The 19,405-nt window shown below is 41.0% G+C and overlaps 1 protein-coding gene across 1 annotated transcript in view; it reads left to right on the top strand.

Annotated features, from left to right (window-relative positions):
• The window catches only part of ret (ret proto-oncogene receptor tyrosine kinase), a 45,082-nt gene extending 28,995 nt beyond the window's left edge, over positions 1 to 16,087 (top strand). The window contains exons 7-20 of the mRNA XM_041789840.1: positions 108 to 390; positions 2,154 to 2,285; positions 2,951 to 3,061; positions 4,516 to 4,629; positions 4,737 to 4,981; positions 8,503 to 8,650; positions 8,778 to 8,885; positions 8,964 to 9,178; positions 11,115 to 11,237; positions 11,318 to 11,388; positions 12,124 to 12,261; positions 12,369 to 12,468; positions 13,047 to 13,194; positions 15,220 to 16,087. Of these exons, the coding sequence (XP_041645774.1) occupies positions 108 to 390; positions 2,154 to 2,285; positions 2,951 to 3,061; positions 4,516 to 4,629; positions 4,737 to 4,981; positions 8,503 to 8,650; positions 8,778 to 8,885; positions 8,964 to 9,178; positions 11,115 to 11,237; positions 11,318 to 11,388; positions 12,124 to 12,261; positions 12,369 to 12,468; positions 13,047 to 13,194; positions 15,220 to 15,377 (2,094 nt within the window). The 3' untranslated portion in view covers positions 15,378 to 16,087. The remainder of the gene's footprint in view (positions 1 to 107; positions 391 to 2,153; positions 2,286 to 2,950; positions 3,062 to 4,515; positions 4,630 to 4,736; positions 4,982 to 8,502; positions 8,651 to 8,777; positions 8,886 to 8,963; positions 9,179 to 11,114; positions 11,238 to 11,317; positions 11,389 to 12,123; positions 12,262 to 12,368; positions 12,469 to 13,046; positions 13,195 to 15,219) is intronic.
• Positions 16,088 to 19,405: the final 3,318 nt, after the last annotated feature.

Raw genomic sequence — 19,405 nt, 5'->3', positions numbered from 1 at the left:
GCAGTACCTAGTGACACAGCCTCTCTGTGAATAAATATAGGCGCTTTTGAAGCAGTCATTTAATGTGCTTTTTTGTTGCCATTAAAACTCTTTTTCTCCATTTTCAGATTGGCGGAATCTGTGTGGAAAACTGCCAGCAGTTTGATGGTTTCAGTCTGACCTATCGGCTGGAAGTCCTGGATAAGAATGCGTCTGCTGATGTGCAGGCTTGCTACGCAGCTGTTAGCATCACCCAGGCTGCAGACGAGATGTGGGGACTGCTCTATGTGAACGACTCAGAGGCCCTGCGGAGGCCTGAATGCCTGGCCCTGCAGTACCTTGTTGTAGCTCAGGAGCAGCACACACAGCAGGAAGCCAGCACACAGATCCACATCGTACTGGATGGTGAAGGTGAGCCGAGGAATTTGACTGAGTTTTAAGCTGGTGTAACTCTTCAAATCTAAGTACAGTCTGTGTTTTTTTCATCAACAATGTTGTAGGCTGATGCCAAAAGGCAAGATGTTTTATAGTAGTGCAGAGGTTTTCAAACTTTTTTCCTTTAACCTGAGATCAAGTCAAAAGCTTATGGAACACCATATCTATTTCCATGCAATATAGCACTTTTGATTGCTGTTGAGTTAGGAACACTTGTCGTACATTTTACCATTTTATTGTGAAATGGATCTACAGTTTTACTCTGCAGAGAAAGTTCAGCTCAGAAGATCCTACCTGGGTTAGTCAAGCAGCATGCTTTGAATAGGGGGTACATGGCAGTGTTAACTTTGACAGCTGTTTTTAGTCTCAGGCTTAGTCTTTAGATGAAATGAATTTTAGTTTGTCACATTTTAGTCATTTCTACCCTTTATAGTTTTAGTCTAGTTTTGGTCCAAGGATTTATTCACTTGCCTAAATCTGGCACCACATCATGGTAGTGTGTTCTCTGCACCCTCCCAGACCTGGGGTCCCTATAATAATAATAATAATAACTTTATTTGTATGGCACCTTTCTGCTTTCTACAGCTGAGAGGCAGAATAGCTGCAGATGCCTTGTGCTTGACAGATTTACCTACAGTGGAGAAATATCACAGGTTTTGAATGTCTATCGAAAAACTAAATAACATTTTAGTCTAGTTTTAGTCAGGGGCATAGCTAGGGATTTTGGGCCCCGAGAAAGAATGTTACACAGCCTCCCCTTAACTTGCTAGCCAAGCAACAAATGTTGCATCATTTTTTTACTAATATAAACGTGTCTTAATGCATTTCTGAAGCATAATTTTCCCATTTATGAGCAACATTTTTACCATGGTTGAACTGAATTTACTTACATTATTTCGCAGCCCTGGACTATACCATCCGGACATTTGGAGGAGCAGGGACACCCCCCCCCCCAGTATTTATTTTACTCTATTTGATACAAATTTCTAACCTTGCAAAGCAGATGGATCCGCCTGTTTCCGTGTTTCTCAGTGGCGAATCCATCTTGCAAAGCTCCTGTCTGAATGTGTGGGCCTGGTTAGAAAGTGACAGGACCAATCAGTGACGAGGACTTAAGGAAGCAGCAACAAGAGGCTGGTGTAGATATGGTGGACGAGATTAGCGTGGATGCTGCTAAAGCTCCAGTTTTATCAACACTTTCAGACAACATGTCTTTGTTAAAAGAAGAACAAAGAACAGCAGTGAGTTGTTTTCCTTTCAAAAACCACAGAAGTCGTGTACTGTACATGTCTACAGTCACCATGGTTCACGTTACGCAGTTCTCTATGGAGTTTACGTGGCTACATCGTGTGTTTTGTGGCTCTGATTGGTCTATAAAGATGTGACAGACAGGACATTCATTCAGTCATCCTCTGAGGATTCTTTTTCAAAGACTCCGCCCATTCCCAGACACTGTCTTTGAGAGGTTTACCAGATGGATGTGTGAAACAAATCATCTGACATGCCAGGTTAACAAATTTCAGTCTTTTTACCAATTCATTTTGTCGCTTTTAATTCAATAATGACACTAATACTAAGAAAAAATAGATTAAAAAGTAGATAAAGAAACTCTGGTAAATATCAGAATCTTAAAAACTGTACGTGGGTTCGAAGCATGAAATTCTCTTAAACAGGGCTGGTAAATGAGGCTTGTATGTTCAGGATGTGCTAATCTGTGTTTCTGGCACTTTTGCACATAGCAACCAAAGGCAGCCAGGAGGAGCAGCAGTTCCTTTCCTGTGCAGAGAACCGACGTCGTGGAGACTGCGAGTCAGTCCGAGGCCTTGGAGCAACAACAGGGAGATGCCAATGGAGGCAAGGCAATGAAAAAGGTACATTTTATTTCATTCAAACTCACAAACCTGAACAAGCAACTTTTTGTTATGCTTGAAACCTGTTTCTGTAACATTTTAGAATGAAGTGAATCATAAATGAACTATGAGACAGAGGCCTGTGAGGGAACCAGCAGGTGTGTGTGTCTGATTGGCTGATTAGGGGCAGGTGTGGGAAGCTCTGTGCTGACTTGTACACACGTAGCTGAGTATTTTCTAAAACAAATATCCCCCTTCATTCGTTTTTAAAAATACTTTCGTCCACACCTGATCATTTACAAAAAAAAAAACTTGCCCAATCCGCCGTTAAATGCTGCTCTAAGCATGCCAAACCCATAGATGGCAGTGTTTTCCAGACGTTTTTTTTTAGCAACAAACTATACAGGCATGTTTTGGAGACCTCTGAGACCAATATAGACTTATCTTAAAAGGGTAAAAGATGTCCCCTTTGAGATACCTGGGTCTGTGACCGTGTCCCACTAGCCTTTCCCTCACAACTGTTTCATACTGTTTTTGCTTTGGTCTAAGGGTTCAAAACCATGATATTTTGCTGAGTAATCAGATACGTATTTCTTCTGCCTTGTTAAGGGACCTCTTCAGGTAAATATTAATAAAAGTCATCAGGCAACGTTTCCTCTGAAGTTCTGCCACATTGTTGTTTGCAGGCATATCGGAAAATTACTCAACATGCTCCCCTGACCTGCAGACGTGTCCAAATGGCTTTTGTGATGCAGTTGAAAGCAAAGATCCATCAATATGCCCACAAGACTGTACAAGTGAGGGAATGCATGCTTTCCTTTAATTCTGGAAGGAACAGATGTGAATATGGATGTTTACCAGGTCTGCAAGTTTCTGGACAGTAACACTTTCACTGATCAGTTTGCTTTCATTTACCACCAGAGTAGATTTGAAATAAAACATGTGACTGAAGTGTATTAAAGCATTGACCATTTAGGAATGAATGCCATTTAATTCACAGTAGCTCCATTATCAGGAGCTTAAGAGGATTTGGACAGACATAGCTATAAATAAGACTTTACTTTTTAAAGGTCTGAAGAAAATCCTTTGCAGTCAGCAACTTCCTGAAGTCTGGAGCATCAACAAGCCTTTACTGGTTCTCAGCCTTGGGGTCCTGGCCCCCTTGGGGGTCACAAAACACTGAGAAGGGGTCACCAGATGCCATAAAAAAAACTAGGAATATTATTTTAGATAACACTGTTGCCACTTTACACCAATTTTACCAAATGGTAACCCTTTTGTCATCACTTTTAATACCAATTTTGCCAATTTTAGCACATTTTTGCCACTGAAAACCCATTATTGTCCATTTTAAACCCTTTCCATCACTTTTTTTCTGCCTGTTTCTTCCACTTCAAAACCCACTTCTTGTCATTTTCTGCCTGTTGTTTCCTCTGTTGCCCCATTATTGCTTCTATAAACCACTTTGTCCATCTTTTTGCCCATTTTAACCACAGTTAACCCATTTTTGTCCATTTGTATCACATTTTCATCCCATTCCACCTCTTTTCCAACATTTTTTGGCACTTAAAAGCCATTTTAGCCACTTTTTAATCCCCTTTTACCACTTTTTGTGCCTGTTTTTTTTTTTAATCCATTTTTGGTTATTTTTTGCCACTTTTATCTAAATTTTGTCACATTTCTGTACTTCAAAAATCCAATTTCACCACTTTTTCACCATTTTTAGCCATTATTAACCAATTTTAGCTATTTTTAACCCATTTAAATTATGTTTTTAACACATTTTTTTTTTCATCTAAAGAAGACTAAATGAATAAATAAAAATATTTGTTTCTTTGTTAAGAGTGGTTATTATTCAGGTCAAATATAAAATATGGTTTTCACAGCTTAACTACACAATGGACCATGGTTTTGCTGACCTCCATGGGCCCCCAGTTTGGCTAGGTCCCAGAAACCTCCCCATTTATCCCTCCTTATGGGCGGCCTTGTCTGCACACGACTGTTCTTGAATGTTCCTGGCTGTTCAACCACCTCCAGGTACAGTGAGGGTCCCCGGTCTCTGGCATCTTTATTTTGGGGTTTGCAGGCTGAAAGGTTGAGAGCCCCTGGTCTAATCCACGTCCTGTAGGGGTAAACAGAAGTGAAATAATAGTAACTGTGTCACTGTCCAGAAATACTTGTGGGCCTAACTATGAATTTGTAAATAAAAGCATTTTAATGCTACTTTAAAACTCTCTTCTTCTTTCTTAAGAGGAAACTGTCATCGGAGGTCATGAGCGAGGCCTGAGGAATGGGATCCAGGCTGGCTATGGAACCTGTTACTGCTACTCTGACCGCTGCTTCTGTGAGAAGGAAGACATTGAGGGTTGGTTTCATAAATCACTGTTATTCAGTCAAATACTCTCTTCAAGATGTTTCCCCAACAATGAAAAAGAAAATGACTGTTGTGCGATGTGATGTACTTTCCTCCAGAAGCGATATGTGACGACATGTGTAAAACCATCATAGCAACAGCATTGCTCCTCTCCTTCATCATTTCGATCCTCATGTCATCATATTTCATCCGTCGGTACCACAAGAACTCCCCAAAGCCCCCGATCGCCTCCGCTGAGATGACCTTTCGCCGGCCAGCTCAGGCTTACCCGATCAGTTTCCCTGCAAATACTCTTCGCCGGGGCTCACAGGAATCCATCGAAACAGACACTTTTAAAATACCGGTAAACTGATCCTGCATATTCAGACATATCAGCCTTTACTAGATTTACATCAGTGTCTTTTACATGTATGCTATACAGTGACACACACTGGAATTCGAGATTTTGGAAAGAAGTAGATTTATATGTGGGCCGCAATTTTTATGCAATGCACTCTGGGTAGGGGTGTTATATGGCGGCATTGTTCCTCTTCCCATATCTCTTGAATTAATCTTACAGTCACTTTTTATGACTGACTAAAGCTGGGTTTAAGTTTGGACGTTCGAAAGGATGATGAAGGAAAAGCAATGCACTCATGTGACATCACTACCCAGCATGCATATATCTGAATATCTATTTTATATCTCCAAAATGTACAAATCTGGTGTTGTCCCTGTGCAATGCACTCCTGATCAAAATTTTAAGACCAGTTGAAAAATTGCAACAATGTACATTTTGCACGGTTGGATCTTAAGAAGGTTCTAAGTAGAGCTTCAAAATGCAAAAAGAAGAGATGGGAGTGAGACAAAAACATATTTGAGTAAGCAGGGTTGAAAACAAAAAATCAAACTGAAATAAGCTGTTCATCAGCTGATCAAAAGTTTAAGACCATGGGCTCTATTTTCGTAGACCAGGCGCAGGTGCGGCGCACCTGCCCTGCCCCGCGCCTGCGCCATGCCAACAGGGTGTGTCCAGGGCATTTTGCAATTTTGGTGCACGGCGCAGTCCGGTGGGGCGCGGCGCACCCATGCCTCCGTCCCTCCCACCGGCGCAAGTGGCAAAGAGGGAGGAGAGAAGGCATGAGTGGGTTTAACACAGCCGAGTGTAATCTTCACCAATCAAATGAACGCCTCTCCTCGCCTTTACATGCACTGCGAGCAAGGCACAGCGCCAATTTCACCTCGCCACCACTATGGACGAAGACAGCAGCAGCAGCTCCAGGCGGCCAAACTCCTTGGAGGAAACTGATGTGCTGGTCCGGGAGGTCCAAGCTCACAGTACCAGAATATATGGTAATGCTAACAGACCTCCACGGGCTGATGATGCAAAAACTGCCTGGGAGGAAGTTACTAATATTGTCAATCAAGTTTGCCCAGATATTCTGAGAACTGCTGCCCAATGTAAAAAACGGTTCAATGATGTAAGGAGAAGGGCCAAAAAAAGCTGTCAGAGCAAAGAAGGCAAACAGTGGCCACCAGGCTGTGCATCAGAGGGAGGCCACGATGCGCGTCACTGTGTGGACCACCTCGCGGGACAGATGTAATCTGTTCCTGTGTCATGACTATGAGTACAAAATGAAGTGACAATTACATTAAACACAGCAGCAGGCTAATCCAGGCATCATGCTTGTGATCCACCTGCATTTCTGCTCTGTCATCGCCAAATAGGAGAAACTTTGCTGATATATTCTCTCCCAGTATCTCCTCCTCATCCTCCTTGCAATAATGTACTCCATCTTTTTAGATCACGTTAAGGAATAAAGATTAAAACAGAGAAATATGGGCAATCACTGGTAAATCCTTAAGACAGCGACTGACTTACATTTATTCAGCGAGCGTCTCTCTCTTTGTTTCTTTTCTTTTGAATTTCGTGAGATGAGAGAAGCCGAATATATACTCCGTATCGGATGCCGTGGCTGTTTGTGGTTGGCTGAAAGATGTAAACTCGTTAGTTTTTATCACTCCCAGCTGCCATCAGCTTGAGTTTCAATTATGTGTGACAAACATCTTTGATCTGACATCAGATGTGACGGGACAATTTATATAGATACAAATGTATATGCTGGTTCAGACGGTTACATTAAAAAGTGGTTGCTGTGATTGTTTATTGCATTGAAATGTGCCTGACACTCTGGAAACCTGCCTGTGAGGTTTTGGTGACGTGTGCGCACTGCGCACCTGTCAGCCACATTACCACTACACCGGGCGCGCTTCGCCTGCGCCGAGAATAGACCAGGTTGAAGCTGGCGGGCTTTCAGCGCACCTTCCACGCAGTGTTTTGGCACGAAATTGTCACTGCGCCAAGCTGAATCTGTCGACACCTCCCCCTGGTGCGCCGCCACACCCATCTCGGCGCAGCCCGGTCTACCAAATTGCCAAACTGGCTGCGCACGGTGGTGCGCCGGATGAAATTACCACTGCTTGGGGTGCGCCACGCTACACCACCCTGTGCCACCTTGCGCTGCGCCACGAAATTAGAGCCCCATAGCTCAATGAGGAGATCCACCGTTCTTGTTGATCACTCAAAAAATTCATTTGGGCATGCTTGATGCGAGTATTTCCAGGAAGCTAGTGGGAACACTAGTGGTGAAGATGGCTTCACGAAGGGCATCCACTGTCTGGAACTGATGTCCATTTTTGATAACTGCCCTTGCCATCTATTCTCAAATGTTCTCAGTTGGATTTAGATCAGGGGAACATGCAGGATGGTCCAAAAGAGTGACGTTATCCTCCTGGTAGAAGTCCTTTGTCAAATGCGTGTTGTGAACTGCAGCGTTGTCCTGTTGAAAAACCCAGTCATTAGCACACAGACGAGGGCCCTCAGTCATGAGGGATGTCCTCTGCAACATCTTCAAATAGCCAGCCGCCGTTTTACTCCCCTGCTAACCTGAAGCTCTATTATTCCATTGGAGGAAAAAGCAGCCCAGATCATGATGGAGCCCCCTTCACTGTGCCAGGAACGTTTGAAGACATCAGGACCATCAAGGTTACATTTTTCTCATCAGAGAATAAAACTTTCTTCCACTTTTCCATGTCCCATGTTTGGTGCTCCCCTGCAAAGTCCAAATAGGCAATTTTGTGGCGTTGAAGGAGACAAGCCTTTGAAGATGATCTTTGTTTTTTAAGCCCTTCCCTCACAGATACCGTCTGATAGTTATTGGGCTGCAGGCAGCACCAGTGACGGCCTTCATCTGGGTCGAGGATTGTCCTGTGTCTTGACAGACAGCCGATCATTTCACCAGCTCAGCGCTAGTGAAACTTTTTTGGGTCTACCACTTGACTTTTTCGTTCCATAACACTCAGGATCTTTTAAAAAATTCAAAATGACTGTTTTACTGCGTCCAACCTCAGCAGTGTTGGCGCGTTGCGAGAGGCCTTGCTTATGCAGCTCAACAATCTGACAACGTTCAGAGACAGAAAACTTTTTTGCCATCAGGAGGCCATGACAGTGTGAATACCTGACAGAAAATGACATTGAATCCACATTTTTGCACAGATTTTGGATTTTAAAGGCTGTGGTCTTAAATGTTTGATCAGCTGATGAATAGCCTATTTCAGTTTAATCGTTGTTTTCAACAAATTGCTTACTCATTTTTTTTATCTCAATCCCATTTTTTCTTTTTGCTCCTCGTAGAACCTTCTTAAGATCCAACAGTGCATAATGCAAAATCTTGCAGTTTTTCAACTGGTCTTAAAATTTTGCTCAGGATACTGATCAAATATACATGCAGATACACTAATCACCCAACTAATCCAACAAAATCAACATGCATTTATATGCAAGGTTGCTTTTGAAATAAAAACTTCTTATGTTTTTTCCAACAGGAGGATCCTAAGTGGGAGTTTCCTCGTAAAAATCTTGTGCTTGGCAAGACTTTAGGTGAAGGAGAGTTTGGGAAAGTTGTCAAAGCAACAGCATTCAGGCTGAAAGGAAAAGCTGGCTACACCACGGTGGCTGTGAAAATGCTTAAAGGTAAGACTAGCCAGACGGAGCAAGGAGAAGGAGAAGAAAGTCATTCTGCATATGAGATATGTTCATGTGAATGTTTTTAGAGATTAATGTTTTTGAGTATTTCATCCCGTCTCTTCCTCTGTAACAGAAAACGCCTCCAACAGCGAGCTGCGAGACCTGCTGTCAGAATTTACTTTACTGAAGCAGGTCAATCATCCTCATGTCATAAAGATGTATGGAGCATGCAGTCAGGATGGTAAGGCCTCCGTTTACATGGTAAACTTTCACAGGGCATATGTCCTGAAGTCTAAGACTGCTTCATTTCTCTGAATAGGCCCATTGTATCTGATCGTGGAGTATGCCAAGTATGGGTCTCTCCGCAACTTCCTACGTGAAAGTCGGAAAGTTGGCCCAAGTTACATGGGCAGGGATGCCAACCGAAACTCCAGCTACCTAGAGAACCCGGACGACAGGGCCCTAACCATGGGTGACCTCATCTCCTTTGCATGGCAGATCTCCAGAGGCATGCAATACCTGGCTGAAATGAAGGTACTTCATGAAGGCATAGCTTTTCTTCAATAACGGAGAGGAGGCATTTCCTATTCTGATTCCTAAGTAGTAGGTATCAGCAAAGCAGCCAGGCCAAACCATGCTATGGACAGGTGCAGCTGCTCCATATTCAGAATCAGATTAAATGTATGTTATACAGAAACATTTGATTTTTTCTCCAGAAAGCCTTTTGAAATGTAACAGATCGGCTAAATGTTCATCAGTTTCAGTTTGATCAGCTGTTAGGGTCTAAGAGAGACGACATCAACAGATAAAATGAAAAAGGAGCAATGCTGTTGTGTATGAAGGGGATTCTTTTATGAACCAGAGTACAGAGTAGAGGAACTTCACCAGATACAGACTCAGCAGACTGAAAGAGAGAGGGGAGAAACTAGAGTGTAGACATGCCCAGGTACTTGCTGGGGCAGATGTAAAACTGTGCTCCCATGTCCACGAACCCTCGAGCAACTACGGTCATGTCGGGACTCAGTCACAGCACAACTTCAGGACATTTCTTAATTAGAGGATAGAGGTTCACATGCACCTACAGCCTGCACAGGCCATCCAGGGTCCTAACTGAATGCTGGGGTTTTATGGACCTTCTTCAACTTTCCAAGGATCAATAAAAAAAAAACGCCCCTTGTCAGAAGGGCTGATGGAAATTTGGCCCACGCATCGCTGTGCCATGTCATCTGGTGAATCCAGTATATGATCTTTATACTCCACTCTATAACTGAATCATAATAATATTGTTGGTCATTTTACAAAACCTACTGTTGATAACTTTAGGAACATCTGTCATTTAAAAATGTTTTTAGTGAATAAATGAATAAAAATAATAGGCTCCAATGACCAGTACTTGGGCTGAGTGACCCAAACTGCTGGTCAGAGAATAACGATGCAGAGAGGTGGAAGAACACAGAGCTTATTTGTTGCATTGCAAAAAAGTGCGAAGAAGGAGGCTTTCTGGGGAAAGAAGAGGGTTATTCAGAGTTTTTAATGTATGGTGTACATCTAAGACAGCACTGATTTTTGATGTTTTTACCTGATACTCATCAGATTACTGAAAAAACTGTACCTTTCTGCTTCTGTGCTGGAACTCTGAGCGCTCTACCACTACTCTACTTAAAGGGGCATCAAACACTAAAATCTGTGGCTAACATAATAGCATAACTTCAAAAATACCAAAATAGATGGAATTTAAATGTAAGTTAACTTTTAGGGGGTGAGGGAGAATTTCACACTTTAGCAGTCCGTTCAGTGATGATCTTTGTCACTGGTACAATCATGGTATCACTGTGACCAGACCGGATGCTCAGAGTTCTTTTGTGTAGTCCAGATGGTCTGGACATGTTGCTCTGTTGTCTGTCAGTCACATGGTTCACATGGTTAATGTAACAGATGTGCACATTTGGTTGCATGGTCCTTGTGTCCATTTCATTCATCCTTGGATAGATGGATGGATGGATGGATGGATGGATGGATAGATGTATAGCTGGGTGGATGTATGGATGTATGGATGATGGATGCATGGATGGATGGATGGATGGATGGATGGATGATGGATGGATGGATGATGGATGGATGGATGGATGGATGCATTGATAGATGGATGGATGGATGGATGGATGGATGGATGCATAGCTGGGTGGATGTATGGATGGATGGATGGATGATGGATGCATGGATAGCTGGGTGGATGTATGGATGGATGGATAATGGATGCATGGATAGCTGGATGGATGGATGGATGGATGGATGATGGATGCATGGATGGATGGATGGAGACCTTAGTTGGTAGATAATCTACTATAGGACTCTTGCTGGTAAAAGCAAAAAATGGTCTGTGTAATGATCATCATGTCTGTGCTTTTATATATATATATATATATATATACATATATATAAGAATTTAAATGAAAATTTTGGTTTGCAGCTTGTTCACAGGGACCTTGCAGCACGAAATGTCCTCGTTGCAGAAGGACGGAAGATGAAGATCTCCGACTTTGGCCTTTCGAGAGATGTTTATGAAGAGGACTCGTACGTAAAGAGGAGCAAGGTAAAAAAAAACAGACAGCAGAACTAATTCAGCTGTATTTGCCTGAAGTAAAACTGACACGGTGTCTTTCTGATCTCCAGGGCCGTATTCCTGTTAAATGGATGGCGATTGAGTCCTTATTTGATCACATTTATACAACACAAAGTGACGTGTAAGTTTAAACAACATTTACAGAGAAAATCAGGGGATTTTTACTTCTCTGACTGATGGCTGTTTGAACAACAGATTAATATCTGTTATCATCTGTTATCAATAAAAATCTGATGAATATATTTTTAGCTAACCCTAGCATAAAGACTAAAACAAGGGAAACAGCAGATCTTGGTTGTTTCTAATAGGATCTGCTTACAACATTTTATCGTATGTCTATACATGTATTTAGAACAGATCTGTTCCATTAACCGATGCATGTGCAAATTTATGCATACAAATCTGTGTCCAGGTTACAAAACTATGGCAAATCTGTGGTTACATATCAGGAAACAGCTGTTTATTCTTAGCTGAGCCCTCAGGGAGTCCATGCAATAAATGAGTATTTATAGGTAAACTATATATAGTCAGACACTGAAAACCCCTGCTCTAAGCAATGTTAACCCAAACATTCTAAGAGAATTTTATGGCCAGGTTTGAACACAGAGGTGTTCATTAGGTTCAGGTAATAAAACTCACTGGTTCTGGCTGTTCTTAAGTTTGTTGCTAAAGAGCAAAAAGCACCAAGACTGACGAGAGTTTTCTGTTTCCAGCTGTTAATATGAAGCTTGAAATTATAAAAGAAACTGCACAATGAAATTTCCTATAATCAATACCATACACACTCATGATGATTTTTTATCATCTTTTTTTTTTTAATTACAAAATAATATTTGATCTTCTGTTTTACTTTCAGCTGGTCCTTTGGTGTGCTGTTGTGGGAGATAGTGACCCTGGGAGGAAACCCATACCCCGGCATTGCTCCTGAACGCCTCTTCAACCTGCTTAAGACTGGCTATAGGATGGAGAGACCAGAGAACTGCTCAGAGGAAATGTGAGCCCTAATCTTATTTTTCTAATGAGTCTAACAGCTCCCCTCATAAATCAAGGATGACAGTGAGAATTAAAGATGCTTACATTAGCTGTGTTTGTCTTTTTAAGGTATAACCTAATGCTTCGATGCTGGAAACAAGAAGCAGACAAGAGGCCAACATTCTCAGACATCAGCAAAGAACTGGAAAAGATGATGGTGAAAAGTCGAGTATGGTGATGCTATACATTATAACTATGTTTAAATAATCTGGTTCCTTCTCTGCATTACTAGTGCAGCTGGTTAGATTGTGTGCAGTTCTTTTTGGTTTTATAGCTGGCTCAAAATGAGCAGTTTATCATTGTAGCATCATGCACACACAGGCAGACTGAGGCTGTCCCACATCAAGATGCCACTCTTCCTGTAGACTTTAGATAACATAAACAGTTTTCAAAAGCCATCCTCAGAATGAGGCCCCAGGCGGAGTTATCACAGAGCACAGTAGGACAGCCATGGCTGCTGAAATGAGGCTAATTACAGGACAAATAAAAGAGGAGGCAGAAATTCCAAAATAAAGCAGTCTTGTTTATTATCCTCGTAAGAGTGGCCTTAATGTAATGAGTAGAATGTATTTACACAAAATACTGCAGCATTTTAGAAGACCTCAGTTCAATTCAAAGAACTGTATTTGTCCCTATGTCTAAGAAAGTCATGTTTTCTGAATCTGAGCTGAAGCACCTTCTGCCTGTGTGTGCTGTGACTCCTCCTCTCAGTATAATCCTAATCACACCTTCATCTGCTTCTGTCAGGATTACCTGGACCTGGCTGCATCCACGCCAGCAGACGCCCTGCTGTACGATGACGCGCTCTCCGAAGAGGACACACCCCTTGTGGACTGTAATAACACCCCCCTCCCTCGAACCCTCCCCTCCACATGGATTGAAAACAAGCTCTATGGTAGAATCTCCCACGCATTCACTAGATTTTAGAAACAAACCACAAAGCATAGCCTCAGTTGTTTAAACTTTTCCAAAGTCAACTCTCTGTGACTTTGCTCTAGGCCTTTCTTTTGCTGAAATAGCTCCCATTTCATCGTAAATGGGAGGTTCAGCGAAAAAAAAAAAAAAAGAAAAGAAAAAGATTGTGTCATGACCTCTTTTCTGTTTGGACCTGCTTCTAATGTGCATAGAGCCTACCTAAAATACTACACTGTAAATACTGAATATACACTCTAATTTGTATGGCAGTGCTCATACTCATGCTTCATGTACATTTCATTTGGAGATGGTTAATTTTTTTTAACTCCATCACATTTTCATTGTCATGTTTCATTCTTTGTTTTCACTGGAGGAGTGGAACATTTGAAACAGGTCCTTGCTTAATGCTCATTGTGTTTTCAGTCTCAGATTGTCTTCAGTGTCCTCACTTTCTAATGTGTCTACTAGCTATAGGTAATGATGATTTCACAATGCTGAACAGAGAAGCAGTAAAGCTCTTGAATGCAACTCTTGTGAGATCCAGTAAAGAAAAGAGCATATTGGTCTAAATATTTGTTGTCAGCCTGTATATTTTTAACATAGGCAGCTAAAGATCAGATATCCACCTTATTCCTGCCCCCCATGATTCCTTACATGAAGTCTGGGTGTGACTTCCTGTGTCCTCTGCCACCAAATAAAGAGCCCCAGTGTTTTAACACTGGGCCTTATTATTAGAGTGATTCAGAGATTTTTTAAAAATGGTAAAAATCATCTATTAATCCTGAAATGGGATAATGTGATCATCTCTCTGCCTCTTATTATTAATGGATGAGAGGATAATGTGAAAAATGGTCTCAGACAGCATAAACAAGTATATTTAGTCAACATAAGTAGCTCTGCATCAGTATTTGCATAGTAATAAGGCTGGTTTGGCACTGGTAGAAAAGATATGGCAAATTTTTCATGGGTGCAACCCACACACTCAGCTCTGCTGCTCATCCCACAAATGCATGTTCCTCACAAATGTGGCACCATTTAAAAGGGAAATAAACAGGCTTTCCAACTGTGTCAGATTTATTGACCAGAAGCCCCATTACAACAAAGAATTACTGCCAAACACATTTCCTTACTTTTTATGCTAAGTTTGTTAGCATAGCTACATTAAAAATATTGCCTGTGCAATTCTCATTCACCATAAATAAGCCTAGTCTTTAAAACCAGTTTTTACTGATATCCATAAATCACCTGGGCCACCTGGGAAAGTTTGAAACACCACTGAAGCCACAAATATAACAGATTTTGGTTATTAGTACAATCGTGAATGGCTCACCAATAATTATATCTGCACTAGGAATAAGGTGGATACAGCCATGAGCAAAACCATAGCCATGAAATCATGTAGCATCCCTTCATACAGCTTTTAATATGGAGTTACATTTGTACCTCAAGTCTGAGTGAGCAATGGGAAACTTTGAGCGCAGAAAAATATCTTGTGTAAGCACACTGATCCTATTTTGAGGAAAAATTCAACATGTTTGAGTTGTGCAGAGTTACAAATGTGCAGCAAAGTCATCCAGTCAGAGAACTCTGGAGGCACTAAACTCTGATTGGCTGCTTCAGAGAGGGAGAGCCGATGTAAGCGAGCGTGCTGTGATCTGCCGGTGCACTGAGGAAGAGTTTGCGAGAGGGTGTAGAATAAAGCTGAGCACAGAAAAGACTCTTGCTTGCTGAAATTTTTCTTTGCTCGAGTTTGCCAAATTAGCATGCCTCAGTATATTTTTCTGCTCTCAAAGTTTGCCATTGCTCGTTCAGGATTAAGGCACAAATATAACTCCATAATATGAAGCTCTAACTTTGCTTACTTGTATATAAAATCAATGACAGCCCTCTAATTCAACTCAGGGCTTGTTTCTGAGGCAGATACGACAGAATTTGAATTGAGAGCCTTACTGTACACTGTTTATCTTTCCCTGAGTTCAGAAAAATGATGTGTTCTCGTTTTTAGGCATGTCATACCCGAACTGGCCAGAGAAGAGCCCGGTACCACTCAACAGACATGATGCCACTAATCCAGTCTTTACAAGATATGCCAATGATAGTGTTTATGCAAACTGGATGGCTTTGCCTTCACCTGCAAAAGCTGTGGACAAGCTTGATAGCTAAAGACAAACCGACCCTGTTGAAAAGATAACCAATTGGGAAACATGTATATTTCTAAAAGACTGTATATTTGTTATCTGATACTAAAGTTGGTCCCTATATTTCTGTTGCACGGGTATTCAATGGTTGAACTTGGGTCATTTAAATGCAGCTGAATCAATATAGGCCATGCTTCATTCAGCTCTTCAGTATGTCAGATATTACCTCACAGGTCATGTTGGCCACGTAGTTCCACTGCATGACTGTTGTACCAGATTGTATGCCAGTGTAAATGTCTTTAAAGTGCCTGTGCTGCTTCTACAATAGTCTCAGATTATTAATGTCAGAGTAAAGATTTCATTCCAGCCCAGGAGTCAAAAGGGAAGTCTTTACCATCTCCTATTGTAGACAGCAGGGATGGAGTGAACAGGAGCAAAATGCTGAACATGTTCTGAAAATGTGAAGTTTCTACTCTTTAAGATTGTGCCCCTGAAAATGTCAATGACCCTTTTGTGTTTCCCCCACTCGAGGATTCATAACTATTCTTGCCAAAGAAAAGTAAAACAGAAATGCTCAGTGCACAGGCAAAATGTTCCTTGTTTTTCTACTGTATATGAAAAATATCAACGTGTGAGAGCTAGTCCAGCGTACGGACATGAGACTTCATGTAGATTGTGTCTATGTCTTGTTTCAGACTACAGGTCAGTTTTTGATTCACTGTAATGGCAATCTTTGTGGAAACGTATGATGTTAACTAATGAGTGATATCATTATTATGTTCTTCTTTGATTTTGTTCCAGTTAATAATAAACAATGATCATGTGCAGTATGTGTGCTCAAGTTATGTCTCCAAAAACAGACAGTCATAGTTTGGATTACAGGGGAGCTAAGCTAAGCTAAGCCAAGCTAAACTAAGCTAAAATAAACTAAGCTAAGCTAAGCTAGAATAAACTAAGCTTAGCTAAACTAAGCTAAGCTAAAATAAACTAAGCTAAGCTAAACTAAGCTAAGCTAAGCTAAAATGAATTAAGCTTAGCTAGGCTAAGCTAAAATAAACTAAGCTAAGCTAAGGCAAACTAAGCTAAGGTAAGTTATGCTAAGATAAGCTAAACTAAACTAAACTATGCTAAGCTAAGGGGAGCTCAGCTCCCATGAAACGGGCATGAGCTCCCCTAGAGCAGTGGCTCTCAACTGGAGGGTCAGGACCCAAAAGTAGGTCGTGAAGCCCTTTTCAGTGGGTAGCGGATGTGTGCCTGGGAAAAAATTGCGCCAAATTGTCTATGAAACTCCATAAAACATACTAACCTGACATGCCAGATGGGTGTGTTTCACACACCCATCTGGTAAACCTCTCATACATAGTGTTTGGGAAAGAGCAGATGCTTTAGAAAAAGACACAAAAGGTGACTGGACGTACGTTCTGTTCGTCAAATCTTTACGGGACAATCAAAGCAACAAAACACAAGAGGTAGCCACTACCAAGGAGTAAACTCCTTAAGGACTGAATAACGCAAACCATGGCGACTGTAGACATGTCAGTACACGACTTTTGTCGTTTTTGAAAAGAAAACAACTCACTGCTGTTCTTTGTTCTTCTAACCAAGAAATGTTGTCAAGTTCTGATAAAACTGGCGCTTTAGCAGCATCCACACTAAGTTCTTCCACACTGCACCAGCCTCTTGTTGCTGCTTGCTTATGTCACGACTCCGCTGTGCCTGAAAGTACTGCCCCTTGTCGCTGATTGGTCCTGTCACTATTTTAACCGGGCCCAAATGTTTCAGGCAGGAGCTTTGCAAGATGGACTTGCCAGTTAGAAACACGGAAACGGGCGAATCCTTCTGCTTTACAAGGTTAAAAACATGCATGTTTTGTCCTGTTTCATGTTTTGTTATTATTTTGTACTGTCTTAGGCCCAAGCTCTATTATTTTTTTACTAAATACATCTGATTGACTGAAAAAATCTCAAAAATTTGGGTCACATTTCTCCTTGAGGAGTTGATGATGGGTCCCGTGTCCCAACCAGTTGAGGAGCAATGCCCTAAAGCCTTAAATGAGACATTTGGGGGACTCTAAAAAGTTGCCATCATGTAGGTTATTGTATTATTTTACGTACATTAAGCTTCCACAAATATAAAACCAAAAGTAAATATCTCAGTGTTGTTAGTTTGGTTTTTCATTACATGATAAAATTACATTTTTGACCATCCATCCCCACAAACCAATGAAATGCTCTATTTTTTCATTCTGCAGTTATTCGTGCGTGGCACCTAAGGGTGTGACAGGCAAGACTAAAATGTCATGAGATTTCTTGTCGAGGTGAAAAATGTCTTATGAGATTTAGTTTCTTCATAGATGACCTAATACAGGCTTCTATAGTACATATTTAAGTGAAGGTTAAAAATCACTTATGTGGAAGGTGGCAAAGAAACAGAGCACAGCCCTCACCTGTTCTAAATAGTGCTGACTCCTCACCTCTTCACGCACATGCTCGTTTGAGCCACACGTTAGCCGCCATCTTTAGAAAATAAATCACCTGTTAATGAAATCTGCTGCTACTAAATATCTGTACGCTGTAGCAGCGTGGATTAAGTGTTGATTTGTGCATAACTACTAACACGACGCACAGAGACAGCTTGCAAAATTATTTCAGACAAATATGTCCTGCAGTTTATAGCAAATGGGTTGCTGACATGCAGATTTATAAGTGTTGGTGATAGAGGATGAGGAATAGTTCAAATAAACTGAAGCAGTTTTTTCAATTTAAGTCTTTTTTGCCCATATTTTAAAATATCTTTCCAAATGAGAAGACAGTTCAGGCTTATCAAACCACTTCTGTTTTCTTTATTTTCATTGGAACTAACAGGTAGTGAAGAAACAAGGGTGTGGCAACATTATCATGCATGAGAATTTAATACGTGGTGCTGCTGAATGCGTGTTTAAGTCATGCCGAGACTAGTCCTGTCATAATGAGTAGTTTACATCTGGACAAGACAAAACTACAGTAGCTTTCTATATTTTTGCAGTTATATTCAGTGCAGGAGGGTTAATAGTTAAACTTTTCAAAATGGACCTGCATCTTTGCATTAATTGTCATGCACTTGAATTAAAGAAAAAATGTTTTAGTCATATATTCTGTTACTAAGGTAAAGAAAAACTTGTGTAAAATCTCACCTCATGTCATGAGATTAGAGTCTGGTCCCACCCCGAGGCAGCACTGCACTGAAATAAGGCCCAGATTTACGAGGATTTTGTGGGTATAATGACACATTTTCTGTGATTGTCTGGTTTTTAATGTATATTTGGATCTGATTTTCTCTGATTAAACTTGTTGCGCGATACTTGCATTGTTGTTACTGCTCTTAAACGGCAGGTTAAATGGCATTAACTCCCTGCTGCAGAAGTGACAGAATGACTGTTAACTCTGATATTGACCACGCTGCACTTACAAATGTGCATGCAGTGCCGTGGAATGCCGTGGTGCATATCGGAAAAGCCAAAAGCCACAATAAAATTCAAACCCTGGACATCAAACTTAAGTGTCTCACAGCCAAGATACTTGGGCTTGGTGTTCACACAAATAGGGCAGCTTTGACTGAGGGGTAGACCGGGTCATGTCTTGGATGTTTGATGGTTTAGGCCAAGCTCCTGCAGAAAACACACAGAAGTAGCCTTGGGCCAGACACTGAAAACCCAATTAAGACTAAAGATGTGTCATTTTTTTAACCTAAAGGTAAACACTTTTACACTTCAATGTACAGTGCTTAACAAATTTATTAGACCACCACCCAAAGTAAGGTTTATGCCACAGCTGCCCTAAATTAACAAAATCATTTTTTTTATGTTTCTGCAATGGTTAATGCACCAATATGTAGAAGCTCTTTAACCCAAATGATATTTTTAATGCTAAAATAGAATTATTATAGTTATCCATGAATTTCCAATTTTACTGATTTACAAAAAAAAAAAATGAAAAAAATAGTACAGCACATTATTATTTCTTGATTAATATGTCAAATTATAGTTATTTACTTGCATTCCTGAACAGAAAATGA

This window comes from Cheilinus undulatus, linkage group 6 (assembly GCF_018320785.1).
Source record: "Cheilinus undulatus linkage group 6, ASM1832078v1, whole genome shotgun sequence".
NCBI lineage: Eukaryota > Metazoa > Chordata > Actinopteri > Labriformes > Labridae > Cheilinus > Cheilinus undulatus.
The sequence above is the reverse complement of the archived record's forward strand: the minus strand, read 5'-3'. Positions and strand labels throughout refer to the sequence as shown.